Below are 11,425 nucleotides of genomic sequence, written 5' to 3'. Positions count from 1 at the left end.
GGGTCACACAGCCAGGAAGTGTTAAGTGTCTGAGACTAGATTTGAATTTAGGGCCTCCTGATATGCTCTATCCACTGCGCCACCTAGCTGCCCCTGTTATATTTCTTTTATATTCAGTCCTTTTAGATAATTAATATTATTATTAGATTACTGATTAAGCTAAGGCACACACATATCCCAGTCGGGTTTCTCTTTTTAAGAACAAGGAATAAAAACAATAATAGCTGTCATGGTCCTCTCTGGGAACAAAGGAGAGGGGGCTGATGAATTCTATGAGCACAGTGAGTTTTTTTTTTCCATTTTGTTTTTCTTGCTTTTCCCCTTTGACATATAGGTAATATTGAACTATGTTTTGTGTGACTGTATAATGGGAGTCATATTGGTTGATTTCGATGTCATATTGGGGGAGGGAGAGAAGGAAAGAATTTATTAAAAGTCAGAATTTTTTAATGTTAAAAAAAAATTTTTTTAACATAAAATTTGTTAAAAGAATCCTTAGCTAGATGTCGCCGTGGATAGCGCACCAGACCTGGAATCAGGAGGACCCGAGTTCAAATCTGGCCTCAGACACTTAACACTTCCTAGCTGTGTGACCCTGGGCAAGTCACTTTACCCCAATTGTCTCACACAAAATAATAATAATAATAGTAATTTATTAATTAACACTAAAAAGAATTCTTGGGGTTCCTTTCTAGACTATGATTATAGGGATGGAAACGTCTCCTCGGTGCTGGGCCCGAAGACAGAGAATGGTGGTTCGGGGCGTCCAACTCTGTGACCGCATTTGGGGTTCTCTTGGCAGAAGTACTGGAGGGGGTCTGCCATTTCCTCCTCCGCCCATTTTACAGATGAGGAGACTGAGGCAATCTAGCGGTGCGACTTGCCCGGGGTCCCTGAGATCCGGTCTGAGTTTCCCGACTCCAAGACCGGCCCTGCATTCACGAGGCCGCCCATCTGCCCTGGAAGAGCTGCGTTCAAATGCAGCCTCAGCCATTTACTAAATGCGCCACCTTGAGCAAGTCACCTAAGCCTCAGTTTCCTCAGATATAAAATATAAACAATAATAGCAGATTCTAAGTTGTTGTGAAACTCAAAAAAGAGGTGTGGGGAGAAACTAATTAGAACCAGGTAAGTACTTCATAAAGGCCTGCTTTTTTTATTGGAAAAGAAGGAAGAAAATAGAATTCGAATCAGAAACTCGTATCACCCAAAGCTTCCTTAACCCCGCCCCGCAGGGGCAGAGCAGCCTCATCCCATGCTTTCCCTTCCCATCATGGTGAGCTCGCCACGCCCACCCCCGCTTTCACAGCCTTGACCTGCCTCCCGTGAATCTTTGCTCTCTTCCCAGTTTCTTCGCGGCTCTCTTTCCCAGCAGTCCCTGCGCAGCGTCCTACACTATTCGTACTCTAAGGTGGCAACATGTCGTCCCAGAGTGAGTGATTGAGCTCAGGGGTCCGGGAGGAGGGTCCGGGAGGAAGCCCCCGACTGCCCTGGGCCGGGGTCTGAGGCGAAGTGTGGGAGGCTGTTCGGGTTTGGAGCTGGCGGAGGGTGCGGAAGTGGGGAGGAGGGGAGTTGGGAGCATGTGAGGGGAGGAGTCCGTCAGCCGTCCCTGTCCCTGTCCTCTGTTCAAGGACTCGGCCGAGGCCTGGAGGAGCCCGTAGCCTGGGCCTCTAGCGGACCCGCTATGGACCACGACCCTGCGGGTCTGGGGTGGCGGCGCCTTTCGGGGACGCAGGGGTAGGCCTAGAGGCCTCCGAAGCGCGAAGGCCAGAGTGCCTGGTCTGTCTGAGGGAACACCGGAGGAGGAGGAGTATGAGAGGAGTGGAGAGCAGGGGCCCGAAGGATGGAGGGGGCTCCCCCAGGAAGCCCCTCAGCCCCGCGCGTAGTGCTCGCGGACGGGCTGCTGGGTAGTAGGGCGCGGGGAAGGGCCCAAGGTCATTTCCTGCGAAGACACCGGGCGCTGTATCGCTACACTCTGGATATTTCCATGGCTGGAAACATGCTCTTTCTTTATCCTACCTCCTGCGTATCCCCCTAAAATCTCATCCTACTCGGGGAGCCTCCCCCAGCCCCCTTAGAACCTCCGATCTGGGGATCCGCGCCAGTGTGTCGTGTGTGTGTTCGTGCGTGATTGTCTCAGGAGGTTTCTTCTGCTTTTCTTTGGGTGTTCAGCCCTTAAGAACATAGAAACCAGTTCAGAACTATCCCATGATCGGTTGACCAATGGTTTGTAGGCCGGGCCAGCGGACTTCGGTACTGATACTCAGGTACCTCTGTGACCTTGACCTTGTCAAGTCTTCAAGCACCTACGGTTCTGTTGTTTTCTGGGCGCTGGGCTAAGTGCCGGGGAGTACAAAGAAAGATTTAGAGAAAAAGCCCTCTCCGTGCTCAGCTTGTGATCTAACAGGGAAGACTACGTTCAACAACATGGACGTACAAGATACATATAGTGGAAGGAGGGGTGGTGTTCCGGCATGTACAACTCTGCCTGGGTTTGGGGTTTCCTTGGCAGAAGTGCCAGAGGGGTTTGCCATTTCTTTCTCCAGCTCATTTCACAGAGGAGGAAACTGAGGCAAACAGGGTGAAGTGACTTGCCCAGAGTCACACAACTAGTTAAGTTTGAGGCCTGATTTAAATTTAGGAAGGGGAATTTGTACTGCAAAGCCAGGTGCTGCCATCTGAGTGGTCTCATAAAGCAGGGATTGGGAAAGGCTGCTTAGTTAAGACCACAGATGGAGGGAATGGAACTTTGGATTTTGGGGGACAGCCAGTGAATATGCAGTCTGGAGATGGAGTGTGAAGGTTAGTCTTAGAGGGGAGTAAGACAGCGGGACCTGAAAAGGAAGGAAAGAGCCAGATAGGAAGAGTTACATTTAGTCCTGTAGCTAATGGGAGTGTCGCTGGAACTCATTGAAAAGGGGAGCCAGGAGCATTTAAGTTCTCCAGGCCCCAGTTTTCTCACATATAAAGTAAAGGAAGTTGAACCAGATGACCTCTCAAGTTTCTTATAGTTGTAAAACTATCATCCCGTGGTAGAGCTGAGGTTTAGGGAAGTTTGAAAGGAATGGTGGGGATAAGATACCACTATTTCAAGATTTGAAAAACCTTCATGTGGCAAGGAATAGATTTATTCTTTTTGGCCTCACAAGGCAGAAGTAGCATGAGTTGAAGCTGCAAACAGACAAATTTGAACTAGAAAGAATAACTAGCTACTCAGCAGTAGTTTCTCTGAAGACCCCCCGGGGTAGATGAACAATCGTCTGGTATAATGTAGAGGAGTTTTTGCTTTAGATTAGACTAGATTTGTGGGCAACTAAGACTCCTTCAGTTCTTGAGAATCTGTGGTTCTGCACTTTGAAACAAGTGCTTGCTCTCTTAGGAAGGGGGAGTTAAGAAAAGGAGGTAGAAAAATCTTACAGTCTTACAAAAATGAATATTGGAAACTATATGGATTTGAAAAATAAAATAGTATTGAAAAAAATTTTAATTACTTCTATCACATTTTTGAGACTCTGTAAAAAGTATTGCACTGACAGAGATTTCTAATTTTGCTACTTTCTGTGTGACTTGAAGCAACCAACTCTCCTGTCTAGACCTGTTTCTCCATCTGCAAAATGAGATTTCACTAGATGATCTCTAAACTCCATCTCCAATAAAGGATCAGATCTTTAGGTAGAAGGAACTTCACAGGTTATTTGCCAATTATGTTAATTTTTTTTTTTTTTTTTTAAGTAAGCTCCTTGGAGATACACAGTGAGTGTCACTTGGTATAATTGGCAAACAACTTTTTCTAACTTCTACAGGCTATAAAAGGGAAAAAGAGCAACAGATGGTTGTAGGTATCCATACTGAGGGACTATTTCCATATCCATCCTCAACTCCTCAGAATGGCAAGTTGACTCCAATTAGAACAAATACTATCTATTAATATTGGAATCATTCCATAAATTCAATAAGTATTATTAAATGCATAACTGTGTGATAGGTACAGATTAAGCATTGATGATAAGAATTCAAGTACCTTACATTCTAATGGGAGAGCAACAAATCTTTATGTGCAATATAAAGATAGAGAAGATTGTAAAATCTGGAGGTATTTTTTGAGCTTGAGCCCAGTTTTGGAGACATCCTGTACAGAGGGACAGAGAAAGAAAATGGAACATCATCTGTGAGGAACAGCAAATAGACCAATCTGGCTGGACTTACAGAGAATCCAAAGGGGAGTAGTATGTTAAAAGACTAGAAAGCTGAGGGCAGCTAGGTAGCACAATGGATAGAGCACCAGCCCTGAATTCAGGAGGACCCGAGTTCAAATATGGTCTCAGACACTTAACACTTCCTGTCTGTGTGACCCTGGGCAAGTCACTTAACCCCAGCCTCAGGAAACAAACCAAAAAAAAAAAAAAAAAGACTAGAAAGCTAAGATGGGGCCAGACTGTAAAGAACTTTATATTTGATACTAGAAATAATAGGGATACATTGGAGTTTACTGAAGGTAGGGGGTTAACATAAACCTGAACTTTAAGAAAATCATTTTGGCAGATGTGTGAGAAAATATTTGAGACAGCACTTAATAAGCCATTGGAATAGCCAGGAATAAAATACCAGATTGGTAGCCATTTGAGAAGAAAGAAACGGACATGTAAGAGCTGTTGTGAAGGTAGAATGAACAATACATCCATAGATTGGATATATGGAGTGAATGAGGGGAGAAAATAATGGGTGATATTGATATTGAACACCTGGGTTACTGGAAAGGATGATAGTGCCCTTGACAAGAGTTCGGATGAGGAATAGATTAAGGAGTTTTGTTTTGGACAGGTTGAATTTGAAATGCCTATGGGACAGGATTTTAGTTTATAATGTCCAAGAGGCTACTTATGATGTGGACCTGGGTACTACCAGATAATTTGGATAATATCAAATTAAAGTTTTTGCAAGACTAAAACTAGTATAATTAGGATAATAAGGGAATCAATGTAGGGGGGCAGGGAGGAGACTTTTTTTTTTTAAAGCTGCTCTTCAGAATTCAGCAACAAATTTTGTATATAGATAAATGCAAGTAAGGAGTCAGGTTATAAATCTAGATCATGGAGAAAATGGTAATTTCATTGCTAGTAATAGGGAAGTTCAGGGGAAAAAGAAATTGTGGGAATAGGGGGCTGCAGGATTGAGTTCTATTTGAGATGTGTAAAAGACATCCATTTCAAGATGTTGAGTAGACTGTTGGTGATTTTAGACTGAAGTTCATGAGAGGGTTTATTTAAATCTGTAGATCTGAGAATCATCCTCAGATCCTAATTGAATTCCTGAGCAGTGATAAGCTCCCCGGTTAAGAAAAGAGAATTGGACCCTGGACATGACATGAAGATTCAACCAAGGATACCAAGCAGACAGACATATGGGAAGACCAAAAGAAAGCAGTGTTAGGAAGACCCAGAATAACCAAGAGAAGGTGAATGATAGTCTCAGATGCTACAGAAAAATCAATAAGGTAGAGGACCTAGAACTAAAGGCCCTTGGATTTGGCAATTAAGAAATTATTGCTAACTTTGGAAAGAGCAGTTTCAATTGAGTGAAGAGGACAGAAGCCAAACTACAGAGGATTTGGAAGAAAAAGGGACAAGCTTCAGCCAACTAATATTCCTATTGAAGACCATATTTGCTGTCAGAAAATTCCAATACAAATAAAAACTTTGGACGATTTCTTTGGCTTTTGTGGTGGTATTTGAATAGGTCTGCCACTCGCATGATTTCTTTCTCGATGAACAAAACTGCTTCTTTTTCTTTGCATTAGATTCCAGAAACATTAGAATTTATTAAGCTTTTGTGTTATATATAAGTGGGTTCTCCTTCCTTAAATGTTTTTGCTGTCTTTTTTTCATACTCTCCTCCCCTTGTTCCCTATTTAATTAGGTTATATGTCTCTCTTTCTCTTCCATCTTTTTGTTTCCAGTATCTAATATGAGTAATGGTAGGTTTGTAATAAACATTTGTTGAATTGTTCACAAATTTATTATTTTCTTGGCAACATTCCTTTATTTTATATGATATTGGGGGGGGACTTAATTTAAAAATCATTAGCAGTCTTCATAGTCTATTTAAATGGATAAAGTGATCAGAAAAAAATGGGTTTAGAATTACTTGGGTTTGAAATTGCCAGTATAGAACAAGATTTGATCTATTGATAGTTTCCAGTTCATCTTACATTTTTAAAATAAATGTTGTTTTGAGATAAATTTTGTACATGCCATTACAGATGAGGTTTAGCCATTGTTTGCTTTTTTTCCCCCTCAATAGTATTTTATTTTTCCAGTTACATGTAAAGATAGGTTTCAACATCTATTTTTGTGAGATTTTGAGTTCCAAATTTTTTCCCCTCTTCCCAAGATAGCAAGCAATCTGATATAGGTTATGCACGTACATTCATTTTAAATATATTTCCATATTAGTCATGTTGTGAAAGGAAATCTCAACAAAAGGAGGAAAATATCACAAGAGAGAAAGCAACCCCCCCCCAAAAAAGGGGGGTAAATATAGTATACTTCAATCCATATTCAGTCTCCTCCATAGCTTTGTCTCTGGATGTGAATGGCATTTTTTCTATCTCAAGTCTGTTGGAATTATCTTGGAATACTTTATTGCTGAGAACAGCTAACTCTCATAGTTAGTTGATCACACAATCTTAGCAAAAGTTAAACAATATTTTTGTAATTAAAAAAGAATTTTAGTAAATGCATATATTGAGCTTTTTGCAAACAAGTTCACAAATACTTGTTTAAAAATATTGAAACAGGTCAATTATATTAGTACTTGGTATTAAAGTTAAACCGCATACTTTTCCTCTTCATATAAAAAGTAAAAGTCCTAGAATATGTACTTTTGGCAAATGTATAACTTTGGGTTATAATTAATTGCTGGGGCAGCTAGGTGGCGCAGTGGATAGAGCACCAGCCTTGAATTCAGAAGGACCTGAGTTCAAATCTGATCTCAGACACTTAACACTTCCTAGCTGTGTGACCCTGGGCAAGTCATTTAACCCCAGCCTCAGGGGGAGGGGGGAAGAAAGGGGAAAAAAATAATTGATTGATAAATTTGAGTTTTAGACTTGTTTTTACCAAACTTACAAGTTATAATCTCTCAGAAACCATGTCATTATACAGCATGAAAAGGTCCTGCATGGGGTTAGCATTTTAATGCCTTCATAAGAGAGACAATCTGGTGAAAAAGACAGAATACAGGACTTGGAGTTAGAAAAAACTCAGTTTAAATCCTGCCTTTGGTATTTACTAATTGTGTGACCCTAGACAAGTCACTTTAGCTGCTCTAAAGATAAATGATTTCCAGTCATCCTTATAAATATCAGTTATTATAAGATCAAAATAGCTATATGATCTGAATATAAAGATCACACTATTAGAAATTAGAAAATAATTAGATCAGGTGCCTTTCACAGATATATCCAGGGGAGAATTCTTAACCAAGCAAGGGGGAGACAAATCAAAAAAGATTAGGTAGACTTAATAACATGAAATGAGAAAGTTTTTGCATGAACAAAATGCAAAGTGGAAAAGAAGAGTGATAGGGTGCAAGAATGTTTGTGGCAGCCCTCTTTGTAGTGGCCAGAAATTGGAAACTGAGTGGATGCCCATTAATTGGAAAATGACTGAATAGATTGTGGTATATGAATATTATGAAATATTATTGTTCTGTAAGAAATGACCAGGATGATTTCAGAAAGGCCTGGAGAGACTTACATGAACTGATGGTGGGTGAAATGAGCAGGACCAGAAGATCATTATATACTTCAACAACGGTACTATATGATGATCAATTCTGATGGATGAAGCCATTTTTAACAATGAGATGAACCAAATCAATTCCAATAGAGCAGTAATGAACTGAACCAGCTATATACCCAGCGAAAGAACTCTGGGAGATGATGTAAACCACTACATAGAATTCCCAACCCCTCTATTTTTGTCTGCCTGCATTTTTGATTTCCTTCATAGGCTAATTTTACACTATTTCAAAGTCTGATTCTTTTTGTACAGCAAAATAACTGTTTGGTCATGTATACATATATGGTATTTAACTTATACTTTAACATATTTAACATATATTGGTCAACCTGCCATCTGGGGGAGAGGGAGGGAAGGAGGGGAAAAGTTGGAACAAAAGGTTTTGCAATTGTCAATGCTGAAAAATTACCTCTGCATATATCTTGTAAATAAAAAGCTATAATTTTAAAAGGGGGGTCGATAAGGGAGAGGGGGATTGAATCAAATCTCTCTGATAAGGACCTAACATCCAGAATATATAGGGAACTGGCAAATCATTCAAGATAAGAGCCGATCTCCAAAGATAAAGGATCATGGGATAGAAAAAAAATTAGTTGTCAAAAGAAAAACTGCAGGCTGTTAACAGCCATGTGAAAGATCCTTTCATATCACTAATAATTAAAATCACAACAAATCTGAGGTTTTACCTTACACCCAGCAAATTGGCAAAGATAACAAAAATAGGAATAATGTTGAAGAGGTGATGGAAAGTCAGGTGTACTAAGACTACTCCATAGATAGTTGAGTTTGAGAAGTGATTTACTCATCTAAAAAATGAAAGTGCTAGACTAGATGTTCTCTAAAGATCCTTCCACTTCTAAGTCCAAAGATCCATTGTTTTAATTGGCTTACCTCTCTGTAGTATACATTAGCAAAGTGTAATACCTAAAGGTTTACAAATCCTTTAAATACATACTCACAGTATCCCTTTGATTTAGGTAGTATAGCTGTTCCAATTTAAAGGTAAACAAGAGACTTAAGAGATTTTATCCATTCTAGAAAGGGAATATATATAATACCACTTACTATGGCTAACTTTTTTTTTTCCAAGTGATAGTAAATATGGTGCTTGAAAAGGTAAAACCTCAGCTATAGGGAAAACTGCCTTAAAGGATCCATATAGCTGAGATTTTTATTATACTTGACTTTTTTTTTTTTTCCTTTTGGGTAAGATAAAACAGCTTACTGAAATTTCTATTTTTCCTGCCATCTTTTCCTTTTCTTTCAACCCAAATTTTTGACTTTATAAATGATACTTCAACTAAATGATCACCTGTGAACAAGTATTAAAAAAAACAAAAACCTGAAGTTTCATAAATTAAAGAAAGCTCCAGATTGCCTCGCAAAAGTACTTGTTAAGGAAAATGTTAAAAGTGAGGCAAATTGTGAAGTTTTACCATTTCTCTAATACTAAACCCAATTTCAAATCTATTATTTGCTTCTTTTCAAATCAGAGTCACTGGGGTGGCTAATTAACCCAAATTTTATTTCGTTTGTCAGTATTATCCCAGTTACTTTTATTCCATTAACTTTCTCATTATATAGATACATAATTTATTTTTTTGAGGTTGGGGTTAAGTGACTTGCTCAGTGTCACACAGCTAGTAAGTGTTAAGTGTCTGAGATCACATTTGAATTCAGGTCCTCCTGAATTCAGGGCTGGTGCTCTATCTACTGTGCCACCTAGCTGCCCCGATACATAATTTCTTAATGGAACTTTAATTTTAAAGTGCAGTTTTTCTCTCAAGTATTTAGAAAATCTTGTATTTCTTTTTTTTTTTTAAATTATTAAACAAGTTTGGGTTTTTTTAAAAAAGCGTTTTTGTTTTTCTTTTTCTTTTTGTCAGCACCACTTTCAGCACCACTTAGAGAACAGAGACTTCTAGATGTCAAACTGCAGCAGGTGCCAGCATGGATAATGAAGCGGGATTTTTCCCCTTCTGGGATCATGAAAGCTGTTCGTAGAGGTTTGTACTTTAAGAACATCTTTAAATATATCTACCTAAATATACTAAATAATTTATATGGGGGGGAGGGAGGGCCAAGGCAGAGCACTATAGATTGTTTACATTTATGGATCTAATTAATTAAGAATTTATTTGTACAAGTAAGCAAGTTAATTACTTGGATAGTTAATTTCCTTTTTTGACTCAGTTTCAACTAATTTCCTGTGGATTCATACTTTTGTTAAATCTGAAGTTTTAAAGGACTTTTTCTTTTCACAAATTAAACTTCAAGACCCTTTTTTTCTCTAAATGAATGAGTACTTTTCATATTAAAATGTACTTTTTAAAAAAACAAATCAAGACACAGAAAATCAAATGTTCTAAATTTTCTAATTAGATAATACTCATAACTAAGATTATGGAAAAAATATATATATGTATATATTTAAGATAAATTACCAAGGGTAGCTAGGTGGTACAGTGAGTAGATAGAGCACCAGTCCTGAAATCAGAAGGACCCGAGTTCAAATCTGGCTTCAGACATTTAACACTTCCTAGCCTAGTGACCTGGGCAAGTCACTTAACCTCAATTGCCTCAGCAAAAAAAAATCCACTCGTTTCTGAGGTCCCATGTTTAAAATATCTAAGAATATTCTGGCAGTCCAACATTGTCATTTTAGGAAACTGAGGCCCACAGATACTGTGGCAAGTAATAGATTCAAGATTCAAATCCAGTTTCTTCAAATCTAGTGTTCTCTCCACTATCATTTATCATTTAATTTTTCTACCATTTATCTTAGACAAGTGCCTGGCTCAAAAGTTCTCATCTATAAAAGAGCTGGATTAAATCATATACAGTGAGACTCTAATTGAAGAAGTTATATCCCTATTGTCTTTTGTTCTCAGGTTATGATTCATATTTTAATAAGTACATTGATGTGAAGAAAGGTGGGATTGGTGGTATTACCATGGTGCTTGCTGGTTACGTCCTGCTCAATTATTGTGCAGCTTACAAGGAGCTTAGTGAGTATTCTTTGTGGGACTTTAATATTGAAAAGTAATCTTTGCTGGTTCTACACTTATCTTAAACTGAATATATCTGTACAGCTTGCCATTTTGCATTCAATTCTACTTTGACCCTATGTTCTTTAAAAGCTAAAATAGCTGGTGCTACAAACAGGGCCAAATTTGACATGTTTATTGTTCCATTTTATATCTGTGACTTGATTGAAAATATTTGGCAAGCAAAAAACCTTGAATGTTCCAGGAACAGAAAAGACTTCCTCTAAAAAGTATCATTACAAATTAACATAAATAGAAATGGTAATTTTTTTTTTTTATGTAATTCCAGAACATGAACGGAGGCGAAAATACCACTGAAAATTCAAGATACTTGAGATGATGAATTTTATCCCTAAGATAGAGAATTTTACAACTGTAACTCTACTTGGTGAACATCATTTGATGTAACTAGGGCCAAATTCCCAACATTAAAACATGTATTTAACCTGCATCGTGTTTTGTCTTGAAATATGTGACAATCTTTTTTTATTGATGCTTTCACTACTCAAAAGAGATGAGACAACGGAGGGAAAACCTTAGGCTTGGAGAAAGTAGAGTTGCCAACCTGTTACATAT

At 38.6% G+C, this 11,425-nt stretch overlaps 1 protein-coding gene across 1 annotated transcript; it reads left to right on the top strand.

The window, feature by feature from the left end:
• The first annotated feature begins 1,306 nt into the window (after positions 1–1,306).
• ATP5MF (ATP synthase membrane subunit f) lies at positions 1,307–11,300 on the top strand. Its single transcript, XM_074281265.1, has 4 exons — positions 1,307–1,432; positions 9,689–9,808; positions 10,694–10,810; positions 11,139–11,300. The coding sequence occupies exons 1-4, from the start codon at positions 1,420–1,422 to the stop codon at positions 11,165–11,167; spliced, it is 279 nt and encodes a 92-aa protein (XP_074137366.1). The 5' UTR covers positions 1,307–1,419; the 3' UTR covers positions 11,168–11,300.
• The last annotated feature ends 125 nt before the right edge of the window (positions 11,301–11,425 follow it).

This window comes from Sminthopsis crassicaudata, chromosome 1, assembly GCF_048593235.1.
Source record: "Sminthopsis crassicaudata isolate SCR6 chromosome 1, ASM4859323v1, whole genome shotgun sequence".
Lineage (NCBI taxonomy): Eukaryota > Metazoa > Chordata > Mammalia > Dasyuromorphia > Dasyuridae > Sminthopsis > Sminthopsis crassicaudata.
This window is presented reverse-complemented; position numbering and strand designations above follow the sequence as displayed.

What these genes read in the sequence shown, in the direction of transcription:
- ATP5MF (XM_074281265.1), top strand. An exon ending in CATGAAAGCTGTTCGTAGAG is followed by an intron (nt 9,809 to 10,693) that starts GTTTGTACTTTA and finishes TTTTGTTCTCAG; the next exon opens with GTTATGATTCATATTTTAAT. An exon ending in TGCAGCTTACAAGGAGCTTA is followed by an intron (nt 10,811 to 11,138) that starts GTGAGTATTCTT and finishes ATGTAATTCCAG; the next exon opens with AACATGAACGGAGGCGAAAA.